Raw genomic sequence first — 18893 nt, 5'->3', positions numbered from 1 at the left:
GAATGATAAAGAGAGATGGATCAGGGAAGGTTCCAAGGTTGTAGGAAACAAGAGGAAGAACCTAGAGCTTCACCCCCAGGCTTTATTGTGGATTGCAGGGATCAATGAATAGGTAACAAAGCATAGTTGATTCACATTGGTTGCATAGACAATGACAAGATCAGAGTAGGTGGGGATTCACCTGACATGTGCTTTTCAGAGGAATGAGGTTTGACAAGGTGAAGGCTAAGCCTTTGTGGCTTAGGCCCAGTAATTCTCTTGCCCTTAGAACTGCCTATACATTGATCATTAACTGCTCTGATCAAGTATTTAATACATCAACCATACTTCCATGCCTGGTATGTTACACTGGGGTTCCCCTTTTGCCCTGAATCCTTCCTCAGGTTTCTCTTACATTGGCCTCTAGGGTCCTGAGAGTTCCTTACCATCATGATTCCATCCTCACTTCCAAGGGTAGGAAGATGGAATATTCTTAGAAAATAACCAAGACCCAGAAAAGTTATTAAATAATTGGCCAAAAAGGGGAAAGGACCTACTTGTACAAAAACAGCTCTTTTAGTGATGGCAAAGAATTGGAAATTGAGGGGATGTCCAAATGTCTGAACAAATTGTGGTGCAAGTTGGTAATAGAATACTATTGTGCTCTAAAAATGACAAGCAGGATGATTTCAGAAAAAGCTGGAAAGATCTACAGGAACTGATGCAGAGTGAAATAAGCAGAACCAAGAGAACTTTGTACATAGTAACATCAATATTCAATGATGATCAACTCTATGAAATACTTCTCTACTCTCAGCAATCCAACAATCCAGGACAATTCTGAAGGACTTAGGACTAAGAATACTGTCCACCTCTAGAGAAAGGATTGTTGGAGTTGGCTGCAGATCAAAGCCTACCATCCTTCACATTAGTTTATTTATGGTTTTATTTTGGGGTTTTGGTTTTATATGAGTATTATCTTAGAAAGATGACCAATATGGAAATATGTATAACCCAGATCAAATTACTTATCAGCTTTGAGAAAGGGAGAAGGGAAGAAATCGAGGGAGACAATTTGGGTCTTTTAACTTCAGAAAATGAATATGGAAAATTGTTATTACATGTAATTGGGGAAATAAAATATTTTTTAATTAGTTGGAACAGGAACAAATACCAGATAAGAACCTGGGTCATAGATCAGTGTTTGCCTAGGGGCCTCCTGGCTCATGGGGATAAGAGGAGGAAATCTTTAGAGTCATGTGTCCTGAAGAGAAAAATAATGGATTTGGAGTCCAAAAAAAGGAATATCAGAAAATGAAGGTAGAAGAGGGGAGAGACAGATAAAGAGCTAAAGATTATAGAGACTGTACTTAATGTAGAGACCTGAGATAATATGAATTCATTTCAGTTCATCAAACCTTAATTTAACATCTGCTAGGTGCAAACCACTTTACTAGACACTGGAGGTACAAGGACAAAAAGGGAGGGAAATCTTTGATCTACAAGAGCTTACATTCTACTGAGAGAATATAAAACAGATGAGGAAATACAAATTAATTTAGAAGGAAGAAAATGGGACAGTTAGGTGGTTCAATGGATTGAGAGCCAAACCTAGAAACAGAAGATCTTGGGTTCAAATGTGGCTTCAGATACATCCTGGCTTTGTGACCTTGGACAAGTCACTTAACCCCCACTGTCTAGTCCTTCTATTCTTCTGCCTTGGAACCAAAACATGGTATTAATTCTAAGATGGAAGGTAAGGGTTTTTAAAAAGGGGAGGGGAGAGGTGGGGAAAAGTCAGGGAAAGACTTCAGGGAGCTGTTATCACTACCAAAGTCTTAGAAAAAAAAACAGATTGGCCTTCAATAAGAGATATGAGAAGACTACCCCCCGCCCCCTACAATTCCTTTGCAGAGGTGGGAGAAGTACATGGTATAGATTATTACATATGTTTTCAATATTTTTTCAGTGTATTGATTAGTTTTGCTGATTTATTTCATTCATTCCTCTTTTTCTTTTAAAAAAATGAGCCTTTAAAAAACCCCTTACCTTCCATCTTAGAATAAATGCTGTGTATTGGTTCTAAGGCAAAAGAACAGTAAGAGTTAGGCAATGGGAGTTAAGGGCCTTGCCTGGGGTTACACAACTAGGAAATATCTGAGGTCACATTTGAACCCAGGACCTCCTATCTCTAGGCCTTTTGTCCTTTTAGTATTATATTTAATAGAAAAGAAAGGAAAGGGTAGGAGGGGAAACTTGGGTATTGTAAAAAGAAAAGATATCAAATGAAAATTATTTAAAGAAAAAAGTACATTTTCTGAGGGGTTGAAATTCACCAACTTGGATGTTTTTCTTATTTGAAATACATTATGAGATGCCCTCTCAGGTCTCCTGGGAATACCTCCAGATTCAGAGGACTTGCATTGAAATCCTCACTACTCTGTGACCTTGGGCATGTCATCCTCCCTCAGCCTCACTTTTCTCATGTGTAAAATAAGGGTTTTGACTAGTTGACCCACCTATGTGTTCCCTTCCAGCTTTAGCTCTCTGACGCTATGAGCTGCCCTCCCCTTATCCTTTCCTTTCCAACATTCTAGGATTCTTTGGTGTGAGATGAGCCAGAGGCATTAGGAACAGTCCTGGGAAAAGGTAGTCCTGTCTGTTGGATGGAGAGGATTACGCCCAGACTGCTGCATGGAGGTTGGGGCATTAGGTGGGCAGATTCTGCTCAGCTTTCTTCCAGTATAGAAATTCTGATTTCTGATTCTCCCCAAAGCTGGAGAAGGAGAAGCGGCAGATAACAGTGACCTCCAGGACACAACACTGATGACGGGACAAGAACCTTTACTTTCTTCTACTCCTCTATGGAAAGGATCAACAGCTGGAGAAACCGTGAAGGATACCAGCCCCAGCCCCAGCCCCAGCCCCAGCCCCAGCACCAGCCCCAGCCCCAGCCCCAGCCCCAGCACCAGCCCCAGCCCCAGCCCCAGCCCCAGGTTCACTTCTCAGAAAAGCAGCCTCGCTCCAGAGAGTACGCCTTCAACCACACCTAACGCAGGTAAGGAACACCTGGCCTTTTGGGAACCCTTTTCATGCTTATACAATTCCCTTGGCAGCTCGGTGGGGCAGTGGATAGAATGACAGACCTGGAGTCAGGAAGACCTATGTTCAAATCTGGCCTCAGACATTTATTTAGTTGTGTGATGCTGGGGGAGTCACTTAACTCTGTTTGCCTCAGTTTCTTCATCTGTAAAAATAAATTGGAGAAGGAAGTATGAACCTCTCCAGTATCTCTGCCAGGAAAGTACCAAATGGGGTCAGGAAGAGATTGTCACGACTCATACAGGTGAACGTGAGCAGTTGCAACATCTCTTAGAAGAAAGTATCATTTTAGCCTAGATGGAGTCATCCTGACCTTTTGGAGATCAGAACCCTTTCCATGCTGGTTTGGAAATTATAGTTCCTAAGATTAGGGGTGTCAAACACTGTCCTGGCCTCATGCCCACAACACTCCTGAATGTTTAGAAGATTAATGAATCAATGAATAAATAATAGCAATATTCTTGTATAATATAATGATAAAAAATAAACATTTATTAAGCATCAGCTATATGCCAAGCACTAGGCTAAATACTGGGAATATCCTCTCTCTGCCTCAAAAAAAAAAGGCAAAAGATCATCTCTGCCCTCAGGGAGATTACAAATGAAAGGACCAAAATATAATGGGGAAATATTTTACAAAATAAATAAAAATACAATAAATGGAGGAAGGGGAGGGAATCAATATTTATATGACCTATTGCAATTATTGAGCTACAGTTAAGAATATTGTTCTATTTTTATTATGATCCTCCCAACAGTTCTGAGTAGGCACTGCTCCTTTACAAGGTAAATGGATAGCTACCCGTTTTACAATTAAGGAGATGGAGGCAAACACATTAAGTGACTTTTCAAAGGTCATACAGCTAGCATCTGAGGCTAAACTTGCTTTCATATTTTCCTGATTCCAGGTCCAGCACTGTCCCCTATGCTACTTAGCTGCCTCAGTAAAATATAGGTAGTTTTAATATATTGTTTTCTTATTCCTTCTGAGTTCAGCAGGAACCTCAAGTATGGCTTGGTGACCCCCATCTTTATTTTAGTTTGACATCATTTCCTTAGATAATGTAGACAGTAGCTATTTAGGATGCCCCAAAGTGAATTATTTATCTCATCTATCCCTGAACTCTCCTTTTCCCAGACAGGACATTTGTAGTCTAGGTGGAGAACATAAGTATAGATGACCTCCTGCCTCAACCTGCATTCAGTTTAGTTTGTAATTGGAGTCTGACCTGGACCAGTTTGAATGCACGTGGTCATTCTTGGACTAAGGGCGATCGGGCTTGGTACAGGAATGGCCTTGGTGTTCAGGAGTCTGTCTAGAAATCCTTTGGATTGTACCTAAAAGTACCCAAATAGGTTTGGGGCCAGGATAGCCCCTTCAAAAGAAAAAATGAGAAGGGGGGCTAGGTGGTGCAGTGGACAGAGAGCCAGGCCTGGAGATGGGAGGTTCTAGGCTCATATTTGGCCTCCAACGTTTCCTAGCTGTGTGACCTTGAGCAAGTCACTTAATACCAATTGCTAAGCCCATACCACTCTTCTACTTTGGAACCAATACTTAGTATTGATTCTAAGACAGAAGGCAAGGGTAGGAAGGAAGGAAGGAAGAGAGACAGAGACAGAGAGGGGAGAGAGAGAGACAGAGACAGAGACAGAGACGGTGGGGGGGGGGAGAGGGAGAGAGAGAGAGACACAGAGAGAGACAGAGGGGGAAGAGACAGAGAGAGGAGAGGGAGAAGGAGAGTGAGAGGGAGGAGAGGGAGAGGGAGAGAGAGGGTTTGAGGACAAGGAGGAAATAATAGGTCATTATTAAAAGAGATGATCTCTTTTCTGTTATAGATGTCATCCCTTATACTCCCTGCCCTTTTGATCAGCATTAGAATTCAGGATTATAATCTTGTGTGTGTGTGTGTGTGTGTGTGTGTGTGTGTGTGTGTGTGTGTGTGTGTGTGTTTATCTCTCCGTTTCCCTCCATACAAGAAACCTCAATACCTGAAACTCAGAATCCCATAACTACTTCTGGAGTCAACTCAACCTCTGAAACTGTGAACTCCTCTGCCCTAAGTGAGAGTCTTCCAGCCACCACCACGGTGCCAATAAACTTGACAACAGCCAATGCATCTTCTCCAGAGGAGATTGTAATGACCAGCATGCCTGAAACCACATCAGGTCCCCCCAACAGTACCAACATTTCAGCATTGCCTACAGAAACATTACTGACTGATGTAGCCCCAGTTATAATTGAGGTAGGTGAAATCAATTGAACATCGATCCATCAATCCATCAATCAACCAAGCTCTTATTTCTTAAGTGCTTACTATGTGCCTAGCACTGGGGATATAAAGACAAAATGAAATACTAAGCCCTCTGGAAAAACTTACATTATGGTGGGGAAAATATGCATGTAATATACCAGGTGTCCCAAAGGTCTTTAAGCTTTAATAGTACAGCAAGATGGGATAGTGGATAGAGAGCCAAGCCTGAAGTTGGGTTCAAATCTAGCCTCGGACACTTCCTAGCTCTGTGACCCTGGGCAAGTCACTTTAACCCTCATTGTCTACCCCTTACCACTCTTCTACCTTGGAACCAATACTTAGTATTGATTCTAAGAGAGAAAATAAGGGATTTTAAAAAAATAGGGAAGCAGGGTATTGTGGAGGACAGAGTACTGGGCCTGCAGTCCAGAAGGATCATGTTCCTGAGTTCAGATCTGGCTTCAAACACTTCCTAACTTGGTGACCTTGGGCAAATCATTTAACCCCTCTTGCCTCAGTTTCCTCATTCATCAAATGAGCTAGAAAAGGAAGTTGCAACCATTCCTTTATATTTGCCAACACAATTAAAAATGACTGAATAACAACAAAAGCTTTAATAGCTTAAAGCTGCACTAAGATTCTAGGGACACCCTATATATACAAAATCAATACAAGGTAGCTATAGAGGGTGTTCACCAGCACCTGAGTAGGGGTGCAGATGGGGCAGGATTGGGAAAGGCTTCATGAAGAAGATGGCACTTGAGCTGAATCTTGAAAGAAATTAGGATTTCCCAGAGGTGGAGGAGAGGAGGGAATGAATTCCTAGTGTGCAATCAAGAATCATGAGCACCTTCTATATACAAGGTACCGTGCTAGGTGATAGGAATTCAAAGACAAAAACTAACCACCTACCCTCAAAGACAGGTAGGCCAGACTCATAGTGAAGGGCTTTAAATGCCCAAACCAAGGAACCTCCTTCATATTTGATCCTAGGGGGCATGGGGAGCCATTGGAGGTGCTTGACAGGCATAGTCAGACTTGGTTTTTAGAAATATAAATTTGACATTTTTGTTTTTGAGGGTGAGAGTTTATATGGAGAGAAAATGATTCAGAGTTGACTGTAATAATTCCAGAAAAAAATGTGATAGGAGCCTGAGTTAGGTTTGATTGTGCTGTGAGAGAAGAGAAGGAAAGATATTGTGGAAGTAGAATGAAGGGCAGCCAGGAAACTCAGTGGATAGAGCCTGGAATGAAGAAGACTCATCCTCTTGAGTTCAAATCCTACTTCCCAGCCAGATTTACTAGCTATGTGACCCAGAGCAAGTCACTTAACTCTGTTTGCCTCAGTTTAATCATCTGTAAAATGAGCTGGAGAAGGAAATGGCAGATGACTCTAGTATCTCTGCCAAGAAAACCCCAAATGGGATCACTGAAGAACTGTACACAACTGAAATGACTGAATAACAACAAAGACTCAAGAAGACTTGGCATAAACCTGACCATCTCCTTTTCACTTCATAGATCTCAAAGTCATCATGGGAATTTTCACCCTCATACCCTTGCCAGGCTGGGAGCTACCTCTTTCCTGGTGTACACAGACAGACTTGAGGCTCAGGGTTAAGTGATTTGCCTCAGATCTCATAGCAGAACAAAGTGTGAGACCCACTCTCCCAACCCCTTTCTGCATGAGCTCTAAGGCTTCATTCAGCTATCAAGTTATTCTGTTTTTGTTTGGAAAGCCCCTTAAGAGGTTTCCTCAGGGGGGTGCAGCTAGATGACTCAATGGACTGAGAGTCAGCCCTAGAAATGGGAGGTCTTGAGTTCAAATTTGACCTCAGACACTTCTGGGCAAGTCACTGAACCCCCATTACCTCTCTTCTGTGTTGGAACCAATACACAGTATTGATTCTAAGAGAGAACATAAGGGGTTTTAAAAGAGGTTTTCTCAGGTCCACCGTCTGTGAGAGCCAGTGATATTCCTTTTGGACTAAGCCAAGTTGTGGTAGAGGTGGAAGTGATGATGAGAACAAGGCTGATGATTTGGGGGTATAAGCTCAGTTTGATCTCCAGCTTCCAACTCTTATGTCTATCAATACCAAGAGGTAAAACTTGAAGGGCTAAAAATCCTAGCATAGTGAGAGAAATTTTAATAAATGCTTATTGATTGGTGGATTGATTATGAAGTAGAATAGTGATCTAAAAAGTCCTCGGGGGGGGGTATGGTAGCTTGCCATCCCTCTTAGTTGTGGCATGGGGTCTTTCCAATCATGGGGAGCGCTATTATGTAAGAATATCATTTGGCTAAAGATAACACTTGTTTGCTATATAGTTGCTTGCTTTCTAGTCTGGACCAGTAGAGATACCATTGTCTGATGGGGTTGGGGGCAGGAGACAATGAAGTAGAAAGTGATGAATAATCCAAGTTTATAGATAATTTAAAAATTTTATTCTGTCAAATTTCTGAAGGAAGAGGAGCCAAGTTGGGGAAAGGAGGAGGTCAGTGTTGAAGAGAATTGGATCAGGGAAGGAAGGGAAAGAGTCAGGGGCATGCTGACTTTTTTTCTTTTTGATTTTGCTTCCTAGAAACACATCAAATGCTTAAAAATCAAACAAGTACAAGCATCAAAGGGTATCTGCTTGGAGTTGAATGAGACCTACAATTGTGTAAGTCTATCTCTTTCCCATCTCCCTTCAATCCTCCACTGTTCCCACTAAATACAAAGGCTGGGTCCTGGGTCCCCATGGACATACTCAAGGCAGAAGGTTACTTTGGGAGCTCAGGCACTAGAGGCCAGGTCTGACTGGTCTGTCTTGATTCCACAGTAGTAGTTTCGGAGGCTATCAGATTAGGCTGTGTAGGGTTGCCATCTGGTGGGAAGACAACACCAAACACAATTTCCACTTTTATTCATTTGCTCTGTCCTTCCATTCCTGACCAAATCAGCTCCCTAAAACCTCAAAGGTGGAAAGCTTTCCATCCATCCAGAAAAGTAAGTTAATGATCAGAGATTTTAGGGAGATAACAAGTCAAATGGAAAACTATATGGATTGGGAATCAAGGGATCTGCCTTCTAATCCCAGCCAGGGCCACCTTCTAGTTGACCAATCATAGATTTTCTGGCTGGCTCCATTAACCAGTTAACTGGTTAAAATAAGATCATAGTTATGGACATCCAATGGAAAAGAACAGTGTATTGTATACCAAAGCTAGCTATTATTATTTTCCCTAGAGTCTTGTGATGTCATCACATTTCAGTTGTGCCTTAATATTTGCAAATTACTCTCTCCCACAATAATCCTTTGGGGTGTAGGTAGAATACATATTCCTGTCCTTATTTAGCTGAGAAAATTGAAAAAAAAGATGTTTAAGTGGTTTGCCCCCATCTACTTAATTCTCTGAGTTAAAAGTAGACCATGAATCTTCTGACCTCAGAGCCAGCAGTCTTCCAAATAAACCATGCTGCCTCTCTCAGCAGGTAGGTAGTACAGAGGGTAGAGCACTGGATCTGGAGTTGGGAAGACCTAAGATCAAATACAGACTCAAAAATCTGCCAACTGCATGACCCTGGGCGAGTCCTTAACCTTATGTGCTTCTGTTTCCTCACCTGTAAAATGAACTGGAAAATGAAATGGCAAACCACTTCAGCATGCTTGCCAACAAAACCCCAAATGAGGTCACAAAGACATTGAACATGACTGAAATGAGTGAACTACAAAACAACAGTCTTTCTCATGCCAAATTTCCTCAGTGGCAATTATCAGTCTTTCAGTCAGCAAGCATATAGAATTCCAGGTCCCCTGCCTAAAATAAAACAGTTGGTGATCTCAAGGAATTTACATGGCAAGGGAAGAGAGAAAAGAATGGTCACAGTAGGCAAGAGCTGTTTGGGTTGCTGTGTCTCTGGAATGGCTCAGCTTGGGTGTTTTCCTCCTGCTCATTCTCCCATGATATTTGTCCAGGACTCAGGAGAGGATGTTTATCCCAGGTTTCCGGAGGATCACTGTGCTTTTGTTTGAGAGGTACCTGCCCTGAGAGCCCAAGTCATAACTGTTGCTGGACTGAAAATTGAAAGGCTAAATCTGCTGCTCCTTTGGATGGGGACCTAAAGGACAACAATAGAACGACTCTCTGTAAATAGCAGTGTTTGGCCCTTTGAGGTACTCTCTGTTAAGATCTAGGTAGGACCCCAAAAAAGCAAGCCAGAAAACCTACTACCAACTACTTATCTACCCTGAAGAGAACATTAAAGTCAGCTGGATGGTGTTCCCCACTTTCCAGAAGCTCACAGTCCAGCAGAGAGAGAGATAAGACAGTCATTCACACACTTAATTGGAATTTGTGAGTTATAAAAGCTAAGAAGAAGGAACTTCACCTCCAGTCCTCCTCCAGGGTCACACAGCTAGGAAGTGTCAGACCAAAGTAGATACTTTATCATGGACCTGAAACTACAGAGTAAAAGTTCTGGAGGGAATGGCCAAGCTGGGAAGGTTTCAAGAGCAAGTTGGAAGACGTTGAGCCATGGGTCATCTCTCCTAGAGGCTCAGCTCTCCAAAGGTAGCCTCCTTCTCATGATTTCTGAGCACAGTAATTCCCAAGATGATGGATTTAGAACTGGAGACTTCAATTGGGAAGGGGCTGTCTGCTTTGTATCTGTATACCTGTACATCAGAGTCCATTTCTGGAACTAAAAGGGCTTTCCAGGAGAATTAGATGAATCAGTCAATGCTGAAAACAAGTTGTTGTTGTTTTTCTTTGGCCAGTCATCATAAGGATTTCCCTGTACCAATGTGGATCAGACCTATATGTGTAGTTCAGAGACTTTGAGAGTAGGCTGGGGATAAGGAGGAGTGGCAAATCAAGAAGTCTAATGATTTGCCCAGGGTAACACCTCAGTACTACATCAGAGATAGGTCTTAAATCCAGGTGTCACAAACAAGAATGTGCTGGTAAAATAGTTAATAACCAGCTTTCCAAAAACTATACCCTCAGTACCCTTTTAAATCTGCATTATTAAGATTTTCTCCAGTATTTCTTTTTTTTAACCTTCTGTCCTAGCAACAACTCTAAGGCAGAAGGGCAAGAGGCAGGCAAATGGGATTAAGCCACTTGCCCAGGGTCTTATAGCTAGGAAGAGTCTGAGACCAGATTTGAACCCAGGTCTTCCCAATTCCATGTCAAGTACTCTATCCACTATTCCACTTAGGGGCCTCTTCTCTAGTATTTTTTTAAACCCTTACCTACTCTCTTAGAATTGATATTAAGTATTGGTTCCAAAGCAGAAGAATGATAAGGGCTAGGTAACTTAGGTAAATGGCTTGTCCAGTGTCACACAGCTAGGAAGTATCTGAGATCAGATTGGAACCCAAGACCTCCTTTCTCCAGGCCTGTCTTTCTATTCACTGAGCCCCTAGCTGCCCCCTCTAGAATTTCTTAAAAGATGATAAAAAAACAATAAATCAACTCCTGAATTGTAGTTTTTGTGGATTTCTGTGATATAAATGAAAAATTATCACTGAAAATTTCACAATCAGGAGCTGGTTGGAGCTGGCTCCAGCACATTCCTGCATTGCTCAAAAGTAAGCTTTCTATCCTCTCTGCTAGGCTAAATCTCTGTCAAAATTAAGCTCTTTTATTCTGTATGTTTAGGGAAAGTCTAAACTGGGGAAACCCAAAAGAATAGTGGGTGGGGGTGACAACAAGGGAAGAGAGCGGGGACATACTAACCCCTACTTCAAACTGTGACTGGAACTGATACCTCCAAAGCAAAACTGAGAAAGATCATAAATTCAGAGCTGGGAATAATTCCTAAGACTCTCTAGTTCAATAAGCTATTTTATAGAAGGAAACTGAGTCTTAAAAGTGAAGTATTTTGCCCTGTTTAATATGTAGTAAGTGTCAAAGGCAGGATTTATATGCATGTCTTTCAGAAGGTACTTTCGCACTCTGCCTCTGAACAGTGAAGGAATGCAATCAAAAATGTCTCCAGGGAACCTCAGGCACAATGTTCTCTGGGCAGCTGCAGGAAAGGAAATCCACAGTGGTCTTGCTAAGAGACTGCTCAAGCCCGGAGACCATAGCTGGGACATGTGTTTATACTGAGAAGTCTTTCTGAGATTCCTGTATTCATGCTTCAGAGCCCTCTTGAGATCAAGGCGACTTCTTGGAACAGAAAAACTCTTTAGGGAAGGGAAAGGTCCCACTCAAGTGGATTCAAGTGGTTTTCCACCTCTAAGGTCACTGGCACCAATCAAGTAGGGGCTCTAGAGAAGGGTCAAGATAGAAGGAGGGCCCAGGTAGGAGGAGGTGGTCGGGCCACTGGTAGCTTATTGGATAGAGGAAGAATAGGACTAAAATGCCAGAGGCTTTTCCAAGCTACAAAACTCTGCCAGTGAAATAATTGATTTTTTTTAAACCCTTACCTTCCATCTTAGAATCAATACTGTGTATTGGCTCCAAGGCAGGAGAGTGGTAAGAGCTAGGCAATGGGGGTTAAGTGACTTGCCCAGGGTCACACAGCTAGGAAGGGTCTCAGGTCAGATTTGAACCCAGGACCTCCCATCTCTAGGCCTGGCTCTAAATCCATTGTCCCAGCTGCCCCCTACTAATTGATTTTTTTTAAGAAGAATGAAGACTTCATAAGATGGTACCAAGTACCATAAAAAATCATATGATAGAACTTTAGGTTGTATATGCTGAAGCAAGCTCTGATTGATCAGGAGAGCTCATTGTTAAATATTCTGGATAAGCATTTTCCCCTTGGAAATCAGCAATTCTACAAATTAGGATTTGACTTATTATTTTGTTGGTTATCTAGATTTTGGAAAGTTATGGAGAAAATGTTGATGCATATTAAACTTCAGTGTGTTGTGTGTCCATCTTCCCCCCATAGAGTTAGTTATTATATTTTACAGCCCACTCATCGTGGTGAGGAGGATCAGGGAAGACGTAATAAAGAAGGTAGTGTTTGAATCAGACCTTCAGTTCCACATGACAGATATATATTTAGCCTCTGTGTGCTTGGCCATGGCCCTACTTTCAAGGAGTGATCCGTCTAAGATGGAGAGGAAGCAGGTTGTAAAGACCAGCATACAAATAATTCAGATCCTATTAATACATGTATCGTCGCTGTTGAGTTGCTTGTCAATCATGTCTGATTCTTCACAACTCCATTTGGGTTTTCTTGGCAAAGATACTGGAGTGGTGTGCGAGTTCCTTCTCTAACTCATTTTACAGATGAGGAAACTGAGGCAAATGGGGATTAAGGGACTTGTCCAGCCAGTAAGTAGCTGAGGCTAGATTTGAACTCTGGAAGATTTCATCCACTGCTGCCACCTAGCTGCCCTATTACATTTATGATCTTTGATAAATCACATAATTTCATTGGGTCTCAAAAATACTTTTAGCTTTGAAATTCTTTTTATCCTCATGAGGAAAATTTTATTTTTTAAATTTTTTTTATTTGGTCAATTTCAAACATTCTATCCCTCCTCTCCCCCTCCCCCTGCCCTTCCCATAGCCGACACACAATTCCACTGGGTATTACATGTGTCCTTGATCAGAACCTATTTTTAAAATTTTTTTAAATTAAAACTTAATCTTTTTTCCTCCCACCCCCATCCCTTTGCATTAAAAAACATGTTCCATGTTCAAAAAATATGTCTAGATGGCGCATTGGACCAGGGGACCTGAGTCCAAATTCAACCTCAGGTGCAAATCATCTACTCTCTTTTTTGACTTAGTTTCCTCAACTGTAAAATGAGGATAATAATACCTCCTACCTCCCAGAGTTGTTTTGAGTCAGTCAACAAGCATTTATCAACCTCTTGCTATGTGTCAGGAATTGTTTGAAGTGCTAGGATCAGATGCTGAAAGAAAGACAGCAAATGTCCTCAAGTAGCCTACATTCTAATGAAGGAAGACAAAACAGAAAAGAACCTGGATTTTTTTCCCATATGATAATGTGGAAATATGTTTTGGGCATACATACATACATATATATATAAATAAGTATAATATAAATCATTTCTTGCCTTTTCAGTGGGTGAGGGGAGGGAGAGAATGTAGAACTGAAAAAAAATTCTAAATTAAAAGTAAACGGGAGAGGGCAACAAGGTGGCTCAATGAATTGAGATCCAGGCCCAGAGACAGGAAGTCCTGGGTTCAAATGTGACCTCAGACACTTCCTAGCTGAACACCACTTAGCCCTTACTGCTCTCCTGCCTTGGAACCAATACACAGTCTTGATTCTAAGATGGAAAGAAGAGTTAAAAAAAAATAAACAGGAATCTGGTAAAGGACATGGCAAATGGCCATATCATTGGGGCAGATAAAGGGTTAGGTTGTTGTGAGGATAAGGTGAGATAATATTTGTAAAGCACCTTGTAAACCTTAGAGCACGCTATAAAGACTAGCTATATTTTTGTTATCTATACTCCAACCCAATCCCTTCTCTCTCGGGAGTTCTGACCTTTAAAATTAAGGGTTTGGATTAGATGACCTCTGAGATCCCTTGTGTATCTAAATCCATGATTTTTTTTTTCATCTCATGGGAAGCGAGAATGAAATAAATATAAAGAATGAGAAGAAATTTGAAGAGGGGAGAGCTAGATGTCAAGGAAGGCTTCCTGAAGGAGGTGGCATCTGCCCTGAGTTTTGGAAAAAGTGAGAGCAGAGGAAGGAGGTGCCTATGTTATTTGAACAACAGTACATAAGAGGGGATTGACAGAATTCAGGAATAGCAGTTGGGAAATGATTACAGTCTTCTCGATGAGGAGGGATGAGGGCCTGGACTAAAATGACTTCAGTGGGAATAGAGAAGAGGGGCCCTACTCCTGACTTCTCTTTACTAATGCTTTTTTGATTGATAGATGTAATGGCCTCTTCTCAATCCTTCTCCTTCTGGGCCTCTCTTCAGCTTTTGAAGCTATTACCATCCTTCCTCCTCCTGTCTTCTCTCTTGGCCTCCATGATGCTCTTTGGGCCCTTGATTATCCCTCCTGGTTCTCTTTCTACCTAACCATCTCATTTTCGGGGTCATAGTCTATTTCCCTCCCCTCCCCTTCATTCCTTTGGGTGTTCCCCTAAAAGGTTCTGTCCGTGGCACTCTTTTTTTCTCTCCCAAAGAAAGTCTTTTCCTCAACTCTTTAGCTGCTAGTTCAATTTCTTACTTTAAATAATACAGGGTACTAGGGGTGCAGCTGGGTAGCTCAGTGGATTGACAGCCAGGCCTAGAGATGGGAGGTCCTGGGTTCAAATATGGCCTCAGATACTTCCCAGCTGTGTGACCCAGGGCAAGACACTTAACCCCCATTGCTTAGCCCTTACCACTCTTCTGCCTTGGAGCCAATACACAGTAGTGATTCTAAGACAAAAGGTAAGGGTTATTTAAAAAATACAAGGTATCCCTAAAGTCTTAGTGTTGTTTTAACTCTATTAAATCTTAATTGTGGGAGTAGAAACACAAGAAAAACAACTGCTTGATCACATGGTTCAATGGAGATATGACTGGGGATGTAGACTCCAATGATCACCCTAGTGCAAATATCAATAATATGGAAATAGGTCTTGATCAATGACATAAGTAAAACCCAGTGGAATTGTACATCAGCTATGGGGGAGGAGGGGGAAGGAAAGAACATGAATCTTATAACCATGGAAAAATATTCTAATTTAATTAAATAAATAAATTTACAAAACTTTATTAAATCTTAGCTTTGAATTTTATCTCAAGCTTATTTAAATTTAAAAATATTTTAATTAAAATTTAGCTTTAATGAGCTTAAAATGTCACTAAGCTTTTTGCGACACCTTGGATGATATTCATTTATTTGTGTAAAGATTGTCTTCTAGAGTTCCATGGAAGTAGAGACTGGTTTCCATCTTGTTTTTTAACGGCCAGAACCTAGAACAATGCCTTTGACATGAATAAGCCAGATCAAATTGCTTTCCAGCTTCAGGAGGCTGGAAGGAAGGAAGAAGGGAGATAGTTTGTAACATATAACTTTGGAAAACTGATGTGAAAATTTGTTATTACATGTAATTTGTAAAAAATAAGATTAAAAATAAATCCTTAAACAAACAGCAACAATTCCTTCGACCCAAGAGGAGCCTATTACATACTGGTTCAATTCAATTGAAGAGTAAGGTTGATACTGGGTAGTTAGATGAGGAGTTGATAGAGCTATGGGCTTGGAGTAAGGAAGATTCATCTTCCTGAATTCAGATCCAGCCTCAGCTACTTCCCAACTACGTGACCCTGGGCAAGTCCTTTATCCCTGTTTGCCTCAGTTTCCTCATCTGTAAAATGAACAAGAGAAGGAAAAGGCAAACCACTCCCAAGAAAACCTTAAATGCAGTCACAAAGAATCTGACAGGACTGAATACACCTAAACATTGATGTTCTATTGTAAGGGGCTCAGTTTAAGAAACTGAGAATAATATTTATCCAAGGAGAAATGAGGAGGTGTTGGGTGGTATGGAGCTAGGGAGTGGCATAATCAGAACTAAGCATTAGGAAGACTGCCATGATTAAATTTGATTTTTATTTTCAAAGGAATATCCGCTTCTTCCTCCCTCTCCTCCCACGCCCTCCATTGAGAAAGCAAGAAAAATAAAACTCCTGTTGCAAACGTGTAGAGTCAAGCAAAACAGATCCTCTGGTTGCCGTTGCCCACATCCCCCTCAGCCCCCACCCCACCCCACCCCAAGGAGGTCTCAGTTTGCACTCCAAGTGAGTCCAGCACCTCTGTCAGGAAGAAAGAAGCACGAGCTCTCTCCAGTGGGGGCTGATCATCGAGTGTTTCAAAGTTGTTTGTCTGTGTGGGCTCCTTGTTACTGTATAAATTGTTCTGGGGAGATTATGGGAACAGTTGTATCCAAGATGGATTGGAGAACAGGGAAATCAGCTATTGCCAAAGTCCAGGTGAGGGATGCCGGGAACCTGAGCAGGGTGCCTGGCACTTAAGAAGGCTTTGTTGACTCACTGACTCTTGCCAGCATTTCTTCCCGGGGAGGCTCTTCCCCAGAGGTCATTGGACCTTTGCTGGGTGTCCTATGTGGGGAACTGCACTCTGGCATTTTTCAGGAGGATGGTCCTAGTAGCAGGGGCTTAAACTGTGCCCTTGGCTTCCCCTCTCCTTAAGCTTCTGGGATCTTAGGGAATTCAGTCAGTGGATAGAGAGCCCCAGGCCTGGAGTCAGGAAGACCTGAGTTCAAATCCAGTGTAAAACTGGGCAGGTTGCTTGACCCCTGTTTGCCTCGGTTTCCCCATCTGTAAAATAAGGATAAAAATGGTGGCTACCTTCTAGAGTTGTTGTGAGGATCAAATGAGATATTTGCCAAGTGCTTAGCACAGTGCCTGGCACATAGTGACACTATATAAATGTTAGCTATCATTATTGTTATTATCTTCTAGCCCAGGGCTAGGAGTGAGATATTTGACTGTGTGACTTTAGTTAAAGTCACCAAATTCTCTAGATTTTGTCTTTAACTTTTCTTTAAATTATGGGAGAATTGTCTAATCTTGTGAAAAATTTCATTGGGGTGGAGGGGAGCCAGAGACCTGCTTCTTGCATCTGATCATTTGGGATGTGTTAAATAAGTGGTGGAGGGTAAAGAGTGTTGGAGCTAAAGTCTAGGACCTGGGTTCAAATTTGACTCTGCCAATCATAACCTTTGCCACCTTGGGCAAGTCATCTGAGGGCATTAGTTTGTTTATCTGAAGTTGAGGTGGGGAGGCAGGGGGTGGATTAACCCCCCTCTAAGGTTTCCTTCCAGCTCTAAGTTTCCAAGCCCATTTTGCCCAATGACGAACCCTCCTGCAGGTTCTTCCCAGGATGCTTTATTGAGGTTGGCAAGCCTTACTCTTCTGGCATAATCCACCATGAGCTTGTTTTCCCTCAGCCTCCCCTGACACCCAATCGAAAGGAGAGAACAGAGGCTGTGGCCGACCTTGACCTTGCTGTGTGCAGGAGCCAAGGCCTCTGGTGTTATGCAAAAGCAGTAGGAAAATACCCAGGCTCCAATTCCCAGCTGGGAGGAGCCCTCGGTGCCCAGCCCCCACCCCCTCTGGCTCGGTGGAGGAGGAGCAGCCGCCACAGCAGACCAGACGGGAAGCTCTCTCCTCCACCCCAGCTCTGTCCCAACAGGAAAGTAGCCAGAGCTGCTTTGGCATTTCCTCCTCCCCCGACCGGACAGAGGAGAGAGCCCCGGTTTCAGTTCCTTTCCTGTGCAGGGGAGGCAAGGAGCTCATTCTGGATGCAGGCTGCTTTAAATCAACTCCAGGAGGTGGAGGGGAAGGGAACGGAACGTGGCTGGCTGCAGCTGTTGCCACCACTGAAGGAACTCAGGCTGAGCTTATGTGTATGTTAAGGATGGAGAGATGGACAGGAGGACAGATAGATACATGGAAAGATGCATGATGGATGGGTAGGCAGGTATATAGACGATAGAGAGAGAGAGAGAGAGAGAGAGAGAGAGAGGGAGAGAGAGAGAGAGAGACAGATAGGCAAACAGACAAATAGACAGAGAGATAGATAGGCAGGCAGGCAGTTAGACAGGCAGACAGACAAATAGACAGGGAGACAGATAGATAGATAGATGATAGAGATAGATAGATAGATAGATAGATAGATAGATAGATAGATAGATAGATAGATAGATAGATAGATAGATAGGCAGACAGATAGATAGATAGGCATGCAGATAGGCAGACAGATAGATAGATATATTAGATAGACAGAGAGAGAGAGAGATGGATGGATGGATGGATGGACAGACAGACCAATAGGTAGATTGATAGGTAGGTAGGAAGGAAGAGAGAGAGAGAGATGGTTGATAGAAATAGATGCATAGATGGGTGAAGGGATGGATAGATGAATGAATGAATGAATGGCTAGATAGATATATGGATAGATCAATGGATGATAGGTGGACAAATGATATAGATGCTTGGATGGGTAGACAGATACATACATAAAGGCATGGACAGACAGAAAGGCACACAGATGGATAGATAAACAGATGGATAGACATAGATACATGGATGGATAGACAAATGTATAGATTAAAAGATAGATGATAGATACATGGGTGGATAGACACAGCTAAAGTGATGGACATACATAGATACATAGATGGATGAAAAGATATGTAGATAGATAGAGCATTTATTAATCCATTTCTATTTGTCCAAGCATTGTACTAAGCACCAGGAATTCAAATACAGAAAAAAAGATAGTCCCTGCCTTCAAGGAGCTTCCATTCTAATGGAGAAAGACCACACATAAAGGGCACTTCACAGTGAAAGTAAGGGGTGAAGCCACTGGCTCATGGGGGCAAGGTTGAAAAGCACTAAGAAAGCTTCATTTGCTGAGCTGGATTTGACATGAGCATAGCTAGTGTGGAGGAGTACTTTCTCAAATGGTGTTTCTTGGGCAATTGATTAAAACCAATTCTTCCCCCCAGACCCATCTCCCCAGAAATATCATAGAGGAGAACCTTATGTAAGAGGAATAAGCCTTAGAGGATAGGGTACTGCACAGGGAACCAAGGAAGACCTG

General features: G+C 42.1%; 1 protein-coding gene across 1 annotated transcript in view; it reads left to right on the top strand.

The window, feature by feature from the left end:
* CD34 (CD34 molecule) overlaps positions 1–18893 on the top strand; it is a 39414-nt gene that overhangs the window by 14509 nt on the left and 6012 nt on the right. Inside the window, exons 2-4 of the mRNA XM_007481323.3 lie at positions 2756–3037; positions 5059–5324; positions 7917–7997. Coding sequence (XP_007481385.2) covers positions 2756–3037; positions 5059–5324; positions 7917–7997 — 629 coding nt within the window. The remainder of the gene's footprint in view (positions 1–2755; positions 3038–5058; positions 5325–7916; positions 7998–18893) is intronic.

Source organism: Monodelphis domestica, chromosome 2, assembly GCF_027887165.1.
Source record: "Monodelphis domestica isolate mMonDom1 chromosome 2, mMonDom1.pri, whole genome shotgun sequence".
Classification (NCBI taxonomy): domain Eukaryota; kingdom Metazoa; phylum Chordata; class Mammalia; order Didelphimorphia; family Didelphidae; genus Monodelphis; species Monodelphis domestica.
Note: the sequence above shows the minus strand (reverse complement) of the source record. Positions and strands in the feature narration are given on the sequence as shown.